This window comes from Lepeophtheirus salmonis, chromosome 6 (genome assembly GCF_016086655.4).
Source record: "Lepeophtheirus salmonis chromosome 6, UVic_Lsal_1.4, whole genome shotgun sequence".
NCBI lineage: Eukaryota > Metazoa > Arthropoda > Copepoda > Siphonostomatoida > Caligidae > Lepeophtheirus > Lepeophtheirus salmonis.
The window spans coordinates 31,077,865-31,095,581 of record NC_052136.2 but is presented as its reverse complement, the minus strand read 5'-3'; the positions used below and the strand labels follow the sequence as shown (position 1 = coordinate 31,095,581).

At 32.7% G+C, this 17,717-nt stretch overlaps 6 protein-coding genes across 8 annotated transcripts; 2 read left to right on the top strand and 4 right to left on the bottom strand.

Moving 5' to 3' along the window:
* The first annotated feature begins 103 nt into the window (after positions 1–103).
* Wsck (tyrosine-protein kinase Wsck) lies at positions 104–4,124 on the top strand. Its single transcript, XM_040715982.2, has 8 exons — positions 104–197; positions 716–1,385; positions 1,579–1,980; positions 2,047–2,513; positions 2,580–3,105; positions 3,169–3,382; positions 3,439–3,641; positions 3,701–4,124. The coding sequence occupies exons 2-8, from the start codon at positions 882–884 to the stop codon at positions 3,800–3,802; spliced, it is 2,418 nt and encodes an 805-aa protein (XP_040571916.1). The 5' UTR covers positions 104–197; positions 716–881; the 3' UTR covers positions 3,803–4,124.
* A 150-nt stretch (positions 4,125–4,274) lies between these two features.
* On the bottom strand, positions 4,275–6,594 carry Mgat1 (alpha-1,3-mannosyl-glycoprotein 2-beta-N-acetylglucosaminyltransferase). Of its 2 annotated transcripts, none has more exons than XM_040715983.2 (3): positions 5,961–6,594; positions 5,524–5,889; positions 4,275–5,457 (listed from the first exon to the last, which is right to left on the bottom strand). In XM_040715983.2, exons 1-3 carry the CDS (start codon positions 6,190–6,192, stop codon positions 4,739–4,741), a joined length of 1,317 nt encoding a protein of 438 aa, XP_040571917.1. In that variant the 5' UTR covers positions 6,193–6,594; the 3' UTR covers positions 4,275–4,738. The 2 variants fall into 2 exon arrangements, with proteins under 2 accessions (XP_040571917.1, XP_040571918.1); XM_040715984.2 differs by having other exon boundaries at positions 6,129–6,376.
* Positions 6,595–6,725: 131 nt separating this feature from the next.
* CtsB (Cathepsin B) lies at positions 6,726–8,082 on the bottom strand. Its single transcript, XM_040715986.2, has one exon. It carries the CDS (start codon positions 7,817–7,819, stop codon positions 6,818–6,820), a length of 1,002 nt encoding a protein of 333 aa, XP_040571920.1. The 5' UTR covers positions 7,820–8,082; the 3' UTR covers positions 6,726–6,817.
* On the bottom strand, positions 8,082–9,840 carry LOC121121105 (innexin inx2-like). The gene is given in 3 exon segments (XM_040715985.2): positions 8,082–9,138; positions 9,141–9,469; positions 9,540–9,840. Coding segments are annotated over 3 exon segments (1,248 nt in total). The 3' UTR covers positions 8,082–8,520.
* A 259-nt stretch (positions 9,841–10,099) lies between these two features.
* Positions 10,100–12,347, top strand: LOC121121109 (protein obstructor-E). Of its 2 annotated transcripts, none has more exons than XM_040715989.2 (2): positions 10,100–10,151; positions 11,281–12,347. In XM_040715989.2, exons 1-2 carry the CDS (start codon positions 10,139–10,141, stop codon positions 12,075–12,077), a joined length of 810 nt encoding a protein of 269 aa, XP_040571923.1. In that variant the 5' UTR covers positions 10,100–10,138; the 3' UTR covers positions 12,078–12,347. The 2 variants fall into 2 exon arrangements, with proteins under 2 accessions (XP_040571923.1, XP_040571922.1); XM_040715988.2 differs by lacking the exon at positions 10,100–10,151 and adding an exon at positions 10,155–10,279.
* Positions 12,267–13,630, bottom strand: LOC121121108 (reticulocalbin-2). Its single transcript, XM_040715987.2, has one exon. The coding sequence runs from the start codon at positions 13,628–13,630 to the stop codon at positions 12,677–12,679; it is 954 nt and encodes a 317-aa protein (XP_040571921.1). The 3' UTR covers positions 12,267–12,676.
* Positions 13,631–17,717: the final 4,087 nt, after the last annotated feature.

Here is a 17,717-nt window from a genome sequence, read left to right as displayed (position 1 = left end):
CCATTTTTATTATATAATCATCATTAGATACATTCAAATATGTTGTATCAATACCAATGAATGAAGCACAAAATATTATAATATTAATATCCCAAGATAGTAAAAAGTGAAATCTTGAAAGGTTTTGTTGTAATTTCGGTTTTTTTTGAAAAGTTCCGTTCTTTTAGAGATATTTTATCAGTGTCATTTAAATTAAAGTATTATAATACATTTTAAATTATATTAAATTTATAAGCCATTAATAAATAATTATTCATAGTCAATGTTACAAGTGGTGTTCATCAGTATTTATATTTAAAGTATAATTTGCTCTATTCATGGGATAATCAATAGCATTTGGGGTTTACTTGTATTTAAATGATTACAAGAAATAAAAATGAGCGCTTATGGGATGAGTACACACACTCATTATACTTAATATAATAATATATTTGAACTTATTATTCCACTTCATTTAATTATTTAGTTTGTGTGATTCATGCCATTCATCTCTTAAAAGCTTACAGAGAATATAATTAAATGCAATTAGAAAAAACATCAATTGATATTATATGTATGTCTTATTTACAAATAATGTTTGCTTTTGTTCGTGGACTAGCAATTAAATAATTGATTTTGTTTATGAGGCATATCACATATTATATTATTTGACCGGCAGCCTGATAGTTAGTAGGAATATTAAATCATTTATATACCTTTAATTTTCTAAACACAGGTTATATATGTTCCCAGCATAAACCTGCAAAATAAAGGTAAGAAATACAGCAGCAGCTCTGTATATGTAATCCCTACAGTGAATTAATGAAATATCTTCTTCATTATCCCCAATACGAAGGAAAATGTCAAGTTCAATGCAAATATAATATGAAGAACACATCAAAATGGGGCAGGGGCTATTTTTAATCATAGTAATTATAATCTTTGGCGCAAAAGGAGAAAAGGAGTTCACCAGTTATAAAAGTCTGGGCTGTTATAAAGACAATTTGAACTCTCCCGACTTGGAGTACCGCTCATCTCTCTCACTCAGAAAGGGTGGCATCATAGAAGAGTGCATTCAAGACTGTGTCGAGCATTATTATCCTTTTGCTGGTATTCAAAGAGGCAAAGTCTGCTATTGCGGATTACATTACGGAAAATATGGATCCTCCCATGAATGTAGTATTCCATGTGCCGAAAAAGATGAGACTCACTATTACTGTGGTGGTCTATCCTCATCTGTTATTTATTCTACCGGGATAAAAGCATCCAGAGTGTTAACGGATTTATATTTGAACAAATCTAAAACAAATCAATTAATCGTATCATGGGATCCTCCTGAAGATTTAAGCAATGCAATTAAAGGATATGTTATACGGGCTAAAGTTAAGAAATCTTTTGATTCTACTGTAAGTCAAAACTGCATTCTATAATAAATTGAAACTATACAACATTTCATAACTTTTTGCTTTTTTAACCATTTCAACCACAATGTATAAGGCAAGTTTGTTTTGCAATTAGTGAATATAATTAATCAATGTATGTGTAGAGTAAAATGAATAGATTCATTTTATTAAAGATTTTGTATTTATCTATCCGAAGGCATATGCTTTAGGCCCGATGGAACTATCTTTATCAGACACTGCTTCGAGTGCGACCATTTTGGGTCTCTTACCAGGTACTCAATACAACATAAGTGTTGCAGTTCAAAACTCAAGAGATACTGGGCCAAGTATTTCTGGTCTGTTTTGGACAGAAATAGCAAAACCTGAGATTCCGAGTACGCCTATTTTGGTAAGTTCAGAAGACGATAAAAAGAAGGGTGTTCTAAGGGTCAAGATAAAACCACTGGACAAGAACAGATATGGACCTATCAGTAGATATAGGATTATAGTCATTGATGAATCTGAGAAAGTACCTGTTTATCCAGATAGCTTTTCTGATTGGTACACGGCGTCTGCAGAAAATCTAAGATATTGGATCGCAGCTGAATTAGAGCCTAATGTAAGGTTTTGATAGTATATCATGATATCCATAAAAAGTAATATTAATAATATTTAATGATTCCAGTACTTTGATGAGAAAGACGAATTTTTGATTGGGGACCAAAAATATTATGGAAAATATTACAATTATGGACCTTTGAATACGTCGTTAGAAAATAGTGATTATCACGTAACCCTAGGGGTTGTATCAACACATAATGATGTGACGAAAACTAGTTATGCTAGAGTAACACATGATCAGCATTCAGTAGAAAATATTGTTGTATTTTCATTCGACTCAAATGAGGGGCTTGAAAGCAAAAATTCTGGTCCATCCCTTGTTGTGAGTTTATCTATTGCAGTCATCGTTTTTGGTATAGTGTTAGGAATCATCATTGGGGTCTATGCTTATCTCCGATGTGGGATAACTCTTATTAAAAGTAATAATAATAAATGTGACGCCCAAGAATTAACTCCACGGAAATCAACAACGGAGGTCCCTGAGGTGGAAGAAATCGGACTATCATTTACAAATCCAATGGTCTCTAACGGGTATAAAAGTATTTTATGAAAAGAGTTTGCTTCTTTCAAAAATATGTTTTAACTACCAATTTACAGAAATGACCAGGATGAAACAGATTCCCCTGCCTCTTCGGCATCTCAAATGGAAGCTATCAGAAGACAAGTATGGTTAATTCCTAGAGCATCCTTAGAATTGAGCCATGAAGTTATTGGCCGAGGAAAATACGGCTCTGTTGTAAATGGGCACATTTTGAAGATTCCCACTTATTCAAATCAATCCCATGAATCTGATTTTAAAGTTAATGTTCAGGTGGCATCAAGTGTTGAAAGTAGAAAATCTTTAAGTAGAGATCTTGAACTGGTTGTAAGGTACGGAAGTCATATGAACGTCCTTAATCTCCTAGGGCTCTCTGATGGAGATGAGCTCATGAATAAAACATTATTTATTGTGTTTGAAAAAACAACACAGAGCTTAAAACGCATTTTGGTTGACAGCAGGGCTCTGCTTCATTATCCAGTGTACGCAGAAAAAAATAATCGATTCACAACACTCCAAGAAAATAATGTAATGGATGTCTTGATAGGAGTTGCACGCGGAATGCAGCACTTAGTAAAAAATAAGGTATGACCATGATACATTCAATCTGGTTTATTAGCATATCATGTATATGTTTATATCTTTTAGATTCTACACAAAAAACTTTGTGCAAGGAATATATTTCTAAGTCCAGAGAACGTACCTAAAATATCTGGGATTGGTGTAGCTGAATATTCAGAGCCAGGGTTTGAAAATGATTATACGCGTTGGTTTGCACAGGAAGCATTTAAAAGCAATAAGTATGTGCCTAAGTGCGATGTTTGGTCGTTTGCCGTTCTGATGTGGGAAGTTGTAACTATTGGTAATAATATTTATCTCTTAATTATGATCATTCCCATTTCATTTTTTTCTAAATAGGAGGAACTCCATACGCAGACTTAAAAACTGGAGTAATCCCGAATAGGGTTCAAAGAGGCATGCGTGTAGCCCAAACAAATTATATGTCAGATGACATTTACCAAACGATGCTACAATGTTGGCAATTGGATCTTGACGAAAGACCGTCCTTCTCAGAACTTGAGGAAATACTAAATAAATACTCACAACAACAAGAGACGCTTGTAAGTTTTTCATGAATCAACTAACTAAAACATTTGTATATATTCTTATTGATTTGCAGAAGCACATTACGTTCGAAAACTACGTCGGATTCCAATATGAAATGTACGTTCCAGAATTGGAAGTGAAGTCTGTTGCACCTCCAAATTCACAATATGTATAACATGTCCCCGGAAGTTGTTTTTTGAACCATCTTTATTTGCATATTATGTATTGTACCTACATCTAATGTAAAAATCTAGGTTTTTTATATTATATCTTAAATTTCGACTACCTTTTTTTTATTATTTTATGTATAATACCTTTATCTATAAAAATTCGTAGAATCCGCCTTTGGAAACTTTTGTCAAAAAAATAATGTGATAATTTCGAAAGTGATATGATTAATTACAAGTATAAAGATATAATAAGTGAATTTGTTGTTATTGTTTTAGCTCATTACTTGATAAATAAATAACTATAGCATGTAGTATATATTATCTAAACCAATCTAAGACTTTTACACACACGATAAACTTCTATCAAACCCTTTAAAAGCCATTGTTTTAACTATAACTCCATAAATTATTTGTAATGAGACTGAGGACATATGGAAATGACATAATATATAAGTTATGTAGATACTTAAACCAAGGTTTTCAATTTAAATAAAATGTAATTCAATTTTTTTTAACAATGAAGAAAAAATATATCAATGAACTCAAGTCGACTTGAGAGTTGAAAACAATCAAAAAATGAAAATATACTCTTAGATTAATAGAAACTCACTCACTGAAAAGTGAAAACCATTTACCTAGCTTAATACATACTATAAAATTGTAATACACAAATGTGTAATTTGAGACTATATTATTATGAACAATGCTATACTTTGAATTATGGGAAACAAGGAGAGAAAAAAAAGAAACTGAATTTAACTACAAAACAGTGTAACAACATAAAATAATTATATATTTGATCCATGATCTTAAAAGTCTTTTAAATTAATTCGAACAATATTAAAAGTTTTTTCGTTTTGTGTTTTTCATCTACGTAACAATTTACAAAGCACCTTTGTTTCTAATAAGGAAACAACAAAACACTCAATCAATTAAAATCCCTACCAAGTCGTATCATAGCCTTTCCAGTTTGAATGAGGAGTAACATACACTCTAACTCCTTCGAAAATTGTTGAAACAATACCTTTATACGCCATACGAGGAACCCCGGACTTGAAGTCATCCATGATACCAAGTACTTTGGCTATTCGTTTAAAATCATTTTTCGTCTTGTACAAAACTCTAACGGATTTCTTATTAAGGAAATCAATGCGATTTTTGATGTCCATGATATCTAGAATAGGAGATAAATCGATGGTTTCGGCAAGAGTCTTATCATAATTGGACTTTAAGAGCCCCTTCATATCCCTTCGTGTAAATGGAACAAAGTCTAAATTTAACTGAATGTATTTTAAATGCTTGTCGAAGAAAAGTCCATTGGAAACACCGATTTTTCCAAAGGTTTTAGTACGAGATATTTCTGGTCGTATGCACGATCTACCTTTTCTCTGATCTGGATGCCTCATCCAGTCGTCCCAATAGGATCGAGGCCATTTCATCATTAGCTCTTTAGTCCAAAGATCTCGGGTGATCATCCAACCGAGTCCCCCAAAGAAGTCAGTACGATAAAGTAAATTTGGCTTAGTCTTGTCGATTATCTTTTCTTTGCCATTGTCATTCCAAGCGGACACACACCATAGGGTCGGGTCAGAACGAAGAATAGGAAGAGTAGCTTCGAAATATTCAAAGAAGTCTGGAGAAATCTCAAGATCGTCCTCAACTGTAAAAAAAAATATTTCGTATATTAGTATGTAGATGTATCACTATATAAATCCTTTTGCCTCACCAATAATGACTTGATCGGCCTTGTACTCATTAAATGTAAAATTGAGAGCCCATCCATAATGTCTAGCAATTTTAAAGTAGCCTTTAAACTTGGCTTCTTTTTTAGGTATATTTTGGATTTCTGACTGATCTGGTTGCTTAATGAATGTCAGTGCATCTCCGTATTCTTTAATGGTATTGGCTGTTGCCTCATGGCCACAGTCTTGTGACACAATTATGGGGAATTTATTGACGTTCTTTCGATATTTCAAAAGGAGGTTGATAGATCGAGACACGGAGACTCGGTTGCAAGCAAATAGTAGAATAGGAATGACATTACTCCATGAATGCATAAGCGTAACTTTATCCGAGGTTGAGGAATGTACTCCTAGAATAAAAAAAGAAAAGGTTTTATTTAAGAAAATCATTAATGGAATAAAATAATGACTCATGGACTACTTTTAAGGCCTTTTAGTCGTTTTACTATGTCACTTGTTTCATTTTTGACTAAATCAATTCTTTGAAAAAGTGATTCCACTTGATTATTGAAATAATTTTGAATCGAATAGTCATCTTGGCCTTGAGAGGTAAACCCATCGAGTTTGAAGGAATTAAAATAGTACAGACAGATGAAGAACCAGAAGGAAATTAGAGTTCCGCTGAATAACAGAAAAAGGTTGCTGGTCCTCATTCCGTTCACTGGACTCCTGGTACCTCGCAAGTACCAACGATACCTCCGGAAGGGGGGAAAATCAATGCAGATCTTTCTTGTGTGACGTATACAAAAACACTGTTTTTAAAGGTAAATTGCGAGGTTGTGATGACTTGGAACAATTATTCCGTGAACTCAATACCATATAATATTTATTCAGCCACTTCAATTAAGGAATACGTATGATAAACGACTGTGCTTCGTATAATTACTGAATTATTTATGCCTCCTCAATCAAATAACATAATGTATATTTGTTCTAACGTCATAAGAAATATTTTTATATATTTTCATTGAATTCGACTCTTTACTTCACTATCTAGATGAGATGAAGCTACTAATTTTAATACAAAAACTTTTAAAGATATAAGATACACAAATTGACTAAATTTTATTACTCAAGGTATGTGTATATTTAATATTAAAATTAATCATTTGTGACTCAAAGTGTATATTAATAATTTCATTGGTACACGTAGTTCTTTCGAATTTTGTGAATTATGATCAAGCTGTAAACTGATAAAAATATGTATTTCATTAAATAAAAAAGAATCAGTATTTTAAGAAACAGTAAAATTTGAAAATGAAGTATGCTTTTATTTTCTTATTGGGGTAGTCCGGCTACGATAGAGCCCTCAATTCCACAATGATCACTTCCTTTAAGTATTTTAAAAGTTCCATTATCTCCCCAATCAGTATTCCAAGAATTAGCAACGAGCCAGTAAGGAGTTCCATTCTCTACTCCCCAACCCAAAATTCGAATTGCATGTCCTCCAAGAAGAGATCCTTTGACGTGTCTATAAACTCCACTTTTGTAGTTAAGGAAATCTGAATATACAGAAAATGCAGCTTCAACTGGTCCATTATTCATGATTTCTAATTGAATTTGCTTAGGATCACTCTTTACAGAGTAAGATGAACGACCAAAGGACTTATCTTTTTCATATGGTAGAGAATAATCCTCGTTTTCACAAAATGTATGGCATTTGGGAGTTCTTCCACCTCCTGAGCATGGTGGTCTGGTTCCATTTGCATGATGCTCACAGGGTGCAATAGCATAAGGTTGACAGCCTTTGTGAGAACCATAAAGACCTCCACTTACTAGACCTTTTTTCTTCCAAAAAGACCATGCAGCTCCTGGAAACCCTCCATTACATCCAAACCCACAACTGTAGCAACAGGATAATAGATTCTCGGCAGATACATTAACGATCTTATTGGAGTGAATACAAAGGCGATCTGACATGGCTTCTACGGCACCAAAAGCCCAACATGATCCACAACTACCCTGATCGCGGATAAGACTTATAGTTGGGCAATGGGGCCATTTCTGCCTGGAATCAAAGTTCTCTGGAATTTGTTCAGTTCCTAATAAGGTGGGTAGAGCCGGAGGTAAGTAATCCTTATGATTTGGCAAGACTCCCATTAAGCCACGGATGTAGCTAGTAGAGATTTCCTCATCAAAGTTGCTCCCTGCCCTCCATGTCTTTGAGTCCTTGTTAATGGAATCGATGTAGTCTTTTGAGAGTATTCCATTAGAGACTGCACCTCTCGAGTAGGCAGCTCCAGCATAAACTGTTAATAAGAATGCAAACTTCAGAATCATTGCTAGTCATGAACTGATCTGATTTCTTAAAAGTTGAAATAATGAAATCGTTTACTAAGATAATAATATTTCCTGTCTTATATCAGTGTGAGTCTCATCACTGACGCCCCTTCAAGCACAAATTTCTCAGCATTTTGTGAGAAATGGAAAACACATGAAAACCGGTTCAAATCTAATCAACACATAAAAAGACAAAATGCTCTAATGATATGTACGTCGACAATGCTCATAAGTTATAACATAATAGGTTGAACGCATCCGATACTGTAATAGAAAAATTCTTTATTTATATAAACTTATATAATATATACATACATAATAGAGATTTACACACAAATTTAGGAAATATTTTATACAAAAATACAACATATTCGTTGAAAAAAAATAATAATAATCAAATGCATTATAAATACAAATTGGTGTTTAAGCATGGATTACTTAAGATGTTAAGTAATCCATGGTAAAAGTATGACTATAGAATTAACAATCACTTCAGGAACTTGGGATTTACAATCAGCGGCAACCTACGAATACATCTGATCATCACAATAACATGGATTACTATAAACAAGCAATCAAGAAGGGTTAAATGGCAGTTAACATATAGAAAAATAAACATGAAAAGTGCATAAGTAAATTAATGGAAAGTTTTTTAATACATTAGTAACAATAAATGGCCTCGTGATTCTATCACTCTTGCCTTAAATACTGGTTTCATCATGAAAACTCAACAACTTATCATTCTTCATGGGTTTTTCATCTTCATCACTTAAAAGAGACTTAAGAGATAAACAATCATAGCAATTTCCTTCTTTGAGATATCGTCGAATATCATGAGTGAAATACTGAGCAAATTCTCCGAAAATAAGCGAATCCATATTTCGTAAGATATGATAAAGCAACTTCCAATCCGAAGCAGTTAGAAAATCTACAATAAGATCAACGTCTACATCCAATTTATCTCTATTGGGACTGAGACGAAGTTTCCGCTTGATAATCATTCGTCTGGATCGGATTGAAAGAAGAAGAATTAGTTTCCAAATGATGTCTAACACGGTTAACGTTGCAAGAAACCCAAACCAAAACCATAGAAACACGTATATTTTCTCATTGATTATATTTATTGGTAATAAACACTGAGCATCGTGTTTCTGAAGGGATCCAGATGGACCATATTTCAAAAATGTACATTTAGTCATTCTAGGAAACACTCTTGACATAGGATCTACTCTTCTTTCCGGATTAATATCCAAAAAACTAGCTGCTCTAATTCCATATTTTGAAAACTCATATCCCAAAAAAACAATCTGTGAAAAAAGATTTGACCAATCACATTAAATAAATAAATGAAATTGGCAGTCATTATCTTCAAATACCAAGAGTTATGTAGACCATGAGTGCTAATGAGATATTTTGAGAGTTCTTGTTCCTTCGAACTTCTATCATCTGAGCTCAAGACCCATTGATTCATTCCAGCAATGATGAGCCTTATTTTCCCTCCTTCGAAGGACTTAAAGATCAAGTGAGGAGCATAAAACATAAGTCCTTGAAGAAAGAGTACAAAGGGAACCCATTGATAGTAGGATTTGTAAGAGACAAAGTCTGTTTGATCATCGTAGGGCCCGACTCCTGTCTCAACGATATGTCGACCTTACAGAAAGAAATCAAAGAGTCAATAAAAGTATGTAAAAATAATTTAAGTGAATACAGCCATTCTTACCTTTGGTGGAATCATCGTCCACATAATGTTTTGGAACAGAGAAAGTACCCATAATGTAGCAATAATTGTTTATAACATTATCAGGTATAGGGCCATTATGCAAGCAATCAATCAGATTCTCTTTTCCGGCAATCCACTCGGTGCATGTAACCATGAGACACATGACAAGTACGATAATACAAGTAGCACGGTAATGAAGTCGATTTATTTCACCCTCTGGAGATGGTTCTGTGATTTTATTTCTTCGAAAAATGGGTACATGTTCTCCGAGTGTGGCAAATACGCCAACGATCCCAGCCATAATTAATTAGTCACACTCAAATGATGATGATATTAGTACAACTATAAGGAAATGATCCCTGAGCAAAGGAGGAAATAGGACAGAAGAGGCCAAAGAAGTCCCTTACTCTTTTAATTTTTATTACCCCCAGAACAGAGCGTTGCCCAAATATTTGCGAAAAAACAACAAAGAGCCACTGAATCTTCCCTCTGTTACTTATTTATATTCTTGAACACATGTAGCTGTTAGGATATGTTTTTCATTAGCAAAAGTCTACCTGCCTGTTTCGTGATTTTTGTTCTTTCTGTACTTTTACTAGATGTACTTCATATGTACGTATATTCATTTGTATCAGTACGTATATACTTTTTATCAAATAATTCCGAAGAAGACGTTGATCCTGCTCACATAAGAGGAAGCTAGGAATAGCTTGCAAATAAGAATATGGGCAGATTTATAGGTTCGTGGCCTTCTGGGTATGAACAAAGAATACGCATTTTAATATGTGGCGTCAAAATACACAATAATATGTATAATAAATATATTTCTGTGTAAATACATTGTACATTTGTTTACAAGCTTATGACTCAAGCTCTTAATGCCTAACTATTAACTAAATGACAATTAATTAAGGGATATTTCTATGAATGTGAATATATGGAGTAGGCAGCATGATTCTTCATTGCTCGGCGCCTATTTCTTCAAATTCCTCTTTCAATCAAATAAGAGGGATTTTTTTAATCAATCAGATCTTAGATAGTACAAATTGTAAAAGTTTAATTGTCCAAAATGTAATTATCCTTACAACTTATTCAATTATAAGTACAGTAATGATAATATTTGGTATCTTATAATGAAAGTTACCCCTTTGTATGATATATAAAATGTACGTATAATAAATCCACATGAAATGATGGCATCAGTCGATATCCTTTTATTTTGACTAATTATATATTTTAACATAAAAGTCTAAAGATTATAGCATCACTAACTTAACAAAAAAAATCTCAGGAATTTCAAGCATGACAATATCCTCAATTCAAAATCCCAATCGGCTTGAAGAAGAATAAAATATGTATAGACTATACATGATTCAAAATATAAAAACTTTTAAAAAGTGATTATGACTTCACCATGATAATATTTATGTGAATTGAACATATTAGGAAGATATCTTTTAGGTACCTTTACCAATAATGAATTTATTATCCTACCAATTGAATCCTTTTTTTATTTTCAAGATATTTAAAATTTAATTACTAAAAGATGTGTATATCTATCCCTTGCTTATTATTAAGATCGATGAAAATAGATTTATGAATTGATGAGTTTTCCAAATACCAGTTTCTGTAGCATATTATTGTTTTAAAATAATTAATATACGAATACTACAAAATAAATCAAATTTTCTAGCCTAAAAATAGTATATAAACAACAATGATTTCCGAATATATTTATCAGTTTCAACCAATACAATGAAGACTTTAGTACTCTTTACCATCATCGGATTTGTCTCTTCTACTCCAGATCTTCTCGCAGACTATGAGTGTGAACCTTCAGATACTGGATACATCGTTCCAGACCCGATCCAATGCGATCGCTACGCAACTTGCTCCAAAGACGGTGAAAAAGTAATCATTCTATGTCAAGATGGCCTTGCCTTCCACGACCGAAGAGGAATTTGTGTTCCTCTGAACGAAGCTGAGTGTACAGATCGTCGAGCATTACAAGAACCCAACACTGAGCAAGGTAGCCTATGTCGTCGTTTAAATGGAAACTTTCCTTATGTTAAGAATGAAGATATCGAGGACGACACCAATGAATGTACACATTTCTTCCGATGCGTCAATGGAGTTGCATCAAAGAGTTATTGTCCTGCTGGAACAACCTTTGATTTTGATTTGTTACAATGTATTCATACAGAAAGATCCACAAGAGAGGAGTGTAAAGCCAGTACAACCCTCAACTTCAAATGTCCTGAGGTGAAATTTCCATTTAGTAAGAAACATAGTCCACTTTTGATGCGCTTTGGTGCGCATGATCGTCTTGCACATCCCGAAGATTGCTCCAAGTTTTATGTCTGTCTCCCCAACGGACAGCCCATATTATCTAGTTGTCCACCACCAGATGTGTTTAATTCAAAAACAGGATTTTGCGAAAGATACGATACCGTTGAGAATTGTGAAGAGTTCTATATAGGAACATATGATCTTTCCGACATTAAGATTAACAAAATTTCATTGAACGAAAGCTTTTAAATAATTAGATACATTCATACTCAAATACATACATACTTTTACTTATAGCAAGATTTTGCAAATACATTTTACATTAATATTACCTTTCGTACCTGATTTAATGGAATATTAATACATCATTTATACCTATAAATGACACCCCTGAATGTAAATGATAAACACTCAATAGGAAAAATAAATTTATAACAATTTCTTTCATTAAAAAAAATGTATTTTAAGGCTAAACATTTACTTAATAAAGAATAAATAAAACAAAAGCTTACAGAATAATTACGTGTAATTTTTTTTAAAAAGCTCTGATATTAGTTTGTGACATCCTAGTTTTTCTTAAATTAAGGTCATAAAATATAAATTAACAATTAAGAGTTTGGAACTTTTGGGGAAAAAAATTATATGAAGGAAGAAGAAAAAAAGAACAAACACTTAAAATGCTAAATTTAATGACCAAATGATAATGTTAACTTGAAAAAAAAAAAAAAAAAAAAAATGTATATAAGGTCTAATACTGTCCATTGAGAAATTTTGTCAGAGTAATGGATAATTATATAGTGGTGCATTGAGGAAGAATAGAGAGACATGACAGAAAGAAGTTAATTCCTTCATAATTCATCTTGAAATTTATGGATATTTTGTAGATGTTCTCCATAGTCAGTTACTTCTGACCCTACAAATAAATCATGATGCTTTATTATCTCTTCAAAAGTAAGTATTCCGTCGTGATCATCATCAGAGCCAGCAATTAAATGCTCCGTTTCTTCTTCAGCAATTTCTTCATTCGAAGGAATGATCCAACTTGAAATTTCTTCCCTATCCATATATCCATTACCATCATCATCTAACTCATCATCGAAGCGATCTTTTTCTTCCTTGAGTCTCTCTTTATCAAAGTCTTTTCCACGTGACCCAATATATTCCTGAAAGTCAAGTTTTCCATCTCTATTTGTATCCCTTTCGTCTAAAATTTGTTGTATAACATGAGGTGACATGGTTGGATCTTCTTCAGGATGACTAAAGGACAAGAATTCTTCAGATGACAACTTCCCATTATGATCCTTGTCCGCTGCGTTAAACAAATATTTATCTTCATACATTAGAGCCAATTCCTCTACATCCAATTCCTCATCGTTGAGTGTATCAGGTTCAAAGTCAGACATACCAAACTCTTCCTTTAAATATTCATGCCAAGTCACAAAGCCATCTTTATTAAAATCTGCTTCATTTAACCTCTCATTAGACTCTTCCAAACTCAAGGATTTAAAAGAGCGGAGAATCCAAGAGTGAAGCTCAGTGTCCTCAATCCTACGATTGCCATTTCGATCCATTCTTCGAAGGAGTATAGCAAGTCGTGCTTTAGCTTCTTCCGGACTTAGATTTTGGAATTCATCTGCTTCCTTAGTAGAGCCAAGAATGGCCTCATGATCAAAGCTATGATCCTCTCCATGTTTGCGAGGAATGAAAGCTCCATCTTCTTCTCTTTCCAGACTTCGAGGATGTTTGGAGGCCACAGAGAGTGTTCCCACAATAAGGAAGAATAAAATGAGCAACTCCTTCATGCCGACTATGCCAAGAGTAGATATAAATTAATTATTTGAAGAAAGATTATTTAATTAAAACTATTATTTCTACTAGACTTCTACATATATATACTTGATCCAGCCACTCAATCTTACTCCATAATAGCTAATACTAGTCAATAGTCATAGTATTCATTAATCCTTAATTTAATATATAGCTACCCACTCCTCACTAAACAACAGACTAAAAAAATCTTTGATACAAGAAAATAAAAAAGAAGGGAAAGTCCAACACTCTTGCTTTGAATATGATATTGTTGTATTGTACATATAACATATACATTTATAAATTATAGAAACGACATGAAAACCCAATTCAATCTGTTTGCTTTACAAATATGAAATAGGCTAGACATTTGGCTATTAAACCCAAATCTTGTACTCTTTTCTAATTAGGATTTAATTCGCATGGCATAGTCTCATTTAGTAAAACTTGAACACAAATGATTTTGTTGAATGAAAATTAATATTTTGGCTATATATTTATTATCGATCCTAATCAATATATTATGTGATCGATAAAGAGGATTTATTTGTAGATACATAATTATTTCAGCTACTCAAGGTTCATTTTGCAATCGAAGAATGAAGGAGATGCAGTCATAGAATGTATTTTGCATTTTTAATAGTACACTTTTGAATAAAAGATTTAACATTAACTATTATATTATACAAACAACTTTTATCTTTTAGAATCATTCCTAAACCAGCATAAAAAGATTTTTCTAAGCCTTTATCGAGATGTATTCACAATTACTACCTTAGATATATTTTCTAATGATTACATCTGCTTATTATATTTATAAAGGGATAGTTATTTTAGTAAACACATTGATAATCATTTTTCGTTCGATTTACATCTTGAAAATAGCATTAATTCAATTAATAATTATGGAAGCATCATATTTCATTCGTGTACTTATGAACTAATTATATCATTCATATAATATGTGTATAAAAAATATACTTGATAATTAAATCTGTAGCTAGACATTTAACAATCTAAAATGACGATTTGCATTAATTGAGTCACTTGAACCAGGGACCACTCAAGGAATACTATGAAAGGAAAGGAAAATATCGCGCTTATACGAAGAGGCTGACACTATCTATTCCTGTAAGTACATAAATGACTGAAAAAGGACTAGTATGATTTTTAAACATTGGTTTATAAATTCATCCGACCTGTAACAATGTATCATGCAGGTACCATTCAAACTATTTATTGATGTAAATCATACAACCGTTTTAGAAGTTTGACTTTTCTTTCCGTAGAATTTTTTGTTAGAGTATTAACTATGCTTGTGATATATATCCGGGAATTTAAAATACTATTCATTTCTGTTGTTGAAGATCCTGGAAAAAAGCTTTATAATTAGGAGATTTTCCATAATAGTCTTAAACTACCTACAATTTGCATGTCATATTGATCAAATTTTAAAGATAAGATTTGAGAAATTATAATTTTTTCGGCTTTGTATAGATGGACTTGAACGAGGTGTCAAATAAGGAAACAATTTATGTTTAAGTAGTATCAATTTGGATATTTTCTTCATTACTTTACACCTTCGTACATTCACTTTACTATTGTTAGCTTAAACATCACAGATTGATAATTCGAGAAGAATTCAGTTTTAATTTATTCTTTTTTGCACTCAATATTCATGGTTTACTCCTTGACACGTAGTGATGAATGATTAACTTTAGGAGAGTTCTAAGAAGTCTTAACTCCGCAATAACTGATTTCTTACATTTGAGGATTTTGTGCTTATTATGATTCAAAAAGGCATTTCATAATACAGTGGAATGAATATTAAAAGCTTATAACGCTTTAAGTAATACAGACTAAAGATTATTATTCGTTTATGTCAAGATATGTATTTACTGAAAATGCGTGCACTCTCCATGTATATAGTACTCCCTAATTGAGCCTATATCATAATAAATAATTCACTTAATTAATTATTATAATAAAATAAATGTGTTTGGCCTCCTGACCAGATGTCTTCGTTCTATAATTACAAGAATATTGTCTATTTCCCATTGTTGCGGCGATTAGGTTATGAATGGAACTACCAGAGTTCGCCCTCATCATAAAAACAAATAGTAGACTAAGTCTAAAAACTGGCTGCGTGTCTGGAGGAACATGTGGCAGCTTCTACTTTTAAGCTATCCAGAATGAGAACTACTAAATCCTATCTTCCATGCCTTGAGTGTCCACTCTTTGCCAAGAGTCCTTTAGATCGATCTAATGCTTGCTTGGCAAGATACTTAGAGAAAAATTATTTTTTTGTGTCATTTTCTCTCCTCTAAACAAGGTTAATTATAAATCAAAGAACCTCTTGATTTTGAGATGCAGAATTGTTGAGGTTTGAAGACTATAATATCAAAAGTCCTTAAAAATATATTGTCTATTCGTCCGTTCCAAACTTATACACGTATATTTACAAAATTTCGATAGATGTGGTAACCTGGCTGCCTTAATATATCATAATTATATATTATATTATGTAATATAAGTTTATAATCATAAACGGCGCCACAATAAAATTGTCATATCCAAGGCTAATAGAAATACACTAACCTTGGTCATACCTACTTTTATAGGTTTTTCTAAAAAATTAAAAAAAAATAGTTTTTCAAAAAAGTTCTCCGGTAAAATACACATACGATTGGGTAAACTTTTAGAATTTTGTCTATCAAGTAGCAATTTTTTTTTTAAATTGATCGACTGATGAGTACACTGTATAAGTTGGCCCCCACATCATACTTTCTCTTTCTATCTTGAAATTGGAGACAACGACAGAAGATAGTTGAAAATCAAGCGTAGGAATGCGAAGTGAAGCGGAAGGATCTCGACTTTTCCGAGTTGTTCGATTAGTTAGCACTTCGAAGGGTCACGGTAACAAATGGAAGGTCTCATTGTGTGAGAGAAGTTGTGAATTTGGCTCTTATAGAGTATTTGGAGCAGGGGGGCGAGTTCTCTCAGAGCCATCCGTTGCGGTTGACTGAGGGATGAGGCCGGAGGAGATTATATCTAAATATGTAAGGCATTACGACTTTTTCGTATATCTGCTATGAATCACGACAGTAGAATTAATTTCAGGAATACTTTGCACGGGAGTCGTAGGCATCAATTAGGAATTGAATTCACTCTTATCCGAGTTTATTAATTTCCATGAAGAAAAAAGCCAGTACGAATTTGCACACTACGACTCCCGTGCAAAGTATTCCTGAAATTAATTCTACTGTCGTGATTCATAGCAGATATACGAAAAAGTCGTAATGGCTTACATAATTAGATATAATCTCCTCCGGCGTCATCCCTCTCAGTCAACCGCAACGAATGGTTTTGAGATAACTCCCCCCCCCTGCTCCAAATACTCTATAAGAGCCAAATTCACAACTTCTCCCACACAATGAGACCTTCCATTTGTTTCCGTGACCCTTCGAAATTGCTAATTAACCGAACATCTCTGAAAAGTCGAGATCCTTCCGCTTCACTTCGCGTTCCTACGCTTGATTTTCAACTATCCTCTGTCGTTGTCTCCAATTTCGAGATAGAAAGAGAAAGTATGATGTGGGGGCCAACTTATACAGGATTTAAATTCGACTTTTAAAAATTTGTCTTTAAAACAAATTAATGTTAGTCAACTTCAGGAAATCTCCGGTAAATTACGGGTATGATCCTGTAAACTTTAGGACTTTGTTTATTAAATAGTAGAATTTAAAAAAAAATACATCGACTGACAGACATTTTTGGACTTGCAAAATTGTGTTCACAACGACTGATAAGCTAAATATGAAATGTACGAAGAGAGGTCATCTATAAAAAACCTTAATTAGAAAGTGTGAAGTCATACTATAACGAAATGTGTTCGTATGTTAATTTTTTTAAAATTATAATTGAAAATTGTTATTACACACTGTATTTTACATATTTATGTGAAAGACAATAATATAATTATTAATTTATAATTTGAGATATAACCTTTTTATTTAATGAAAGGTTCCGTTATAATATAATAAGTGAAATAAACCATAGTACTCCCTGAATAAATGTAGG